Source organism: Otolemur garnettii, unplaced genomic scaffold (assembly GCF_000181295.1).
Source record: "Otolemur garnettii isolate 467f Iridium unplaced genomic scaffold, OtoGar3 scaffold00066, whole genome shotgun sequence".
NCBI classification, from domain to species: domain Eukaryota; kingdom Metazoa; phylum Chordata; class Mammalia; order Primates; family Galagidae; genus Otolemur; species Otolemur garnettii.
This window is the reverse complement of record NW_003852461.1, coordinates 9,267,716-9,268,957: the sequence shown is the minus strand read 5'-3', so window position 1 is coordinate 9,268,957 and position 1,242 is coordinate 9,267,716. Positions and strand designations below refer to the sequence as shown.

At 37.4% G+C, this 1,242-nt stretch overlaps 1 protein-coding gene across 1 annotated transcript in view; it reads left to right on the top strand.

The window, feature by feature from the left end:
* Window positions 1-1,242, top strand: part of DOCK7 (dedicator of cytokinesis 7) — a 227,951-nt gene that overhangs the window by 129,381 nt on the left and 97,328 nt on the right. Inside the window, exon 24 of the mRNA XM_023515104.1 lies at window positions 995-1,165. Within this exon, the coding sequence (XP_023370872.1) occupies window positions 995-1,165 (171 nt within the window). The remainder of the gene's footprint in view (window positions 1-994; window positions 1,166-1,242) is intronic.

Below are 1,242 nucleotides of genomic sequence, written 5' to 3'. Positions count from 1 at the left end.
TGATCTTGAGTGAATTTTCAAAGCAGCACATTTTGCTGTGTCCACCTGATGCAACCCTGAGCCTGGTAGAGTTTGGAATTATGGAAAGATGTTTACCCAAGTCCCAGATGTCATCCATTATCTTGCCTTTACTTAACTAAAAGCATCCTGGAACTTTTCACAAATAGCTCATTTTGTTTTATTCCTTTTAAAGGAAGTTGAAAATTACACAGATCCCCGGGTCTTGTCTCAGAGTTACTGAGGAGTCTGAGTTCTGGTGGTCGAGTGAGGAGCCCACAGTGCTTGTGAAGTGCTGCCCGGCTGGTCCACAGATTAGTTGGGGAACTGGTGGTCAAGTATTCTATTTGGTAGTCTAATATTTAGAATTTTGGAGATCTGTTTTATTGAATGTTTATTTCTTTTAAGTCTGAAGAGTTAAAACTAGCCTGGGCATTGGCACACCTGCAAATATCTGCAACATTTATATGTGTTAGTTTCATGCTCTCCCCCCCAAATGTTATGTACAGTTGCTACCAAAACTTGGTACTGACCCCTATATTTGCTAAACATTGGGGTAAATCCTCAGAATACTAAAGCTGTTAAGTAGCTTATGATATAACTAGGAAAAGAGACAGGTAGTTATAAATACAGGTAATCACAAAGTGCAAAAAATAAAGTATGAATAATTTAATTTTAAGGAGTAACGATTTTGGTGGCACACCTTCTCATAAAGTACATTTTTTAAAAGTAGAAATATTACTATTATATTGGAAATATAAGAATGTGACTTTTGGGTTAGTCAAATTAATTTATACAGCAAACCTTAAGAATTATAAATCTTTAATTTTATCAGTAACTGTGAAAAAAAGCTGATTGAAACTGTTATTTAAACCACAAAAACCAATGTTGCTCATTGGGTATTAATCTTTAGTTCTTTAATGTATAATTCTGGTGTTGGCATTAGAGAAGTACTGTATTCAACTGATGTTCTCTCAATTTATACAATTTCTACAAGGTGTCTTCAAAGCTTTATTCCTTACCAAATCCAAGTGTCCTGGTGTCCTTGCGGCTGGATTTTCTACGAATCATCTGCAGCCACGAGCACTACGTCACGCTGAACCTGCCCTGCAGCTCACTCACGCCACCCGCATCTCCGTCACCTTCAGTTTCCTCTGCAGCTTCTCAGGTATGCACAGTGTCTGAGCATTCATATTTGTAACTAATGCTAATCGAGGAATAGCTCCTTAAAATGACTCTAGGATA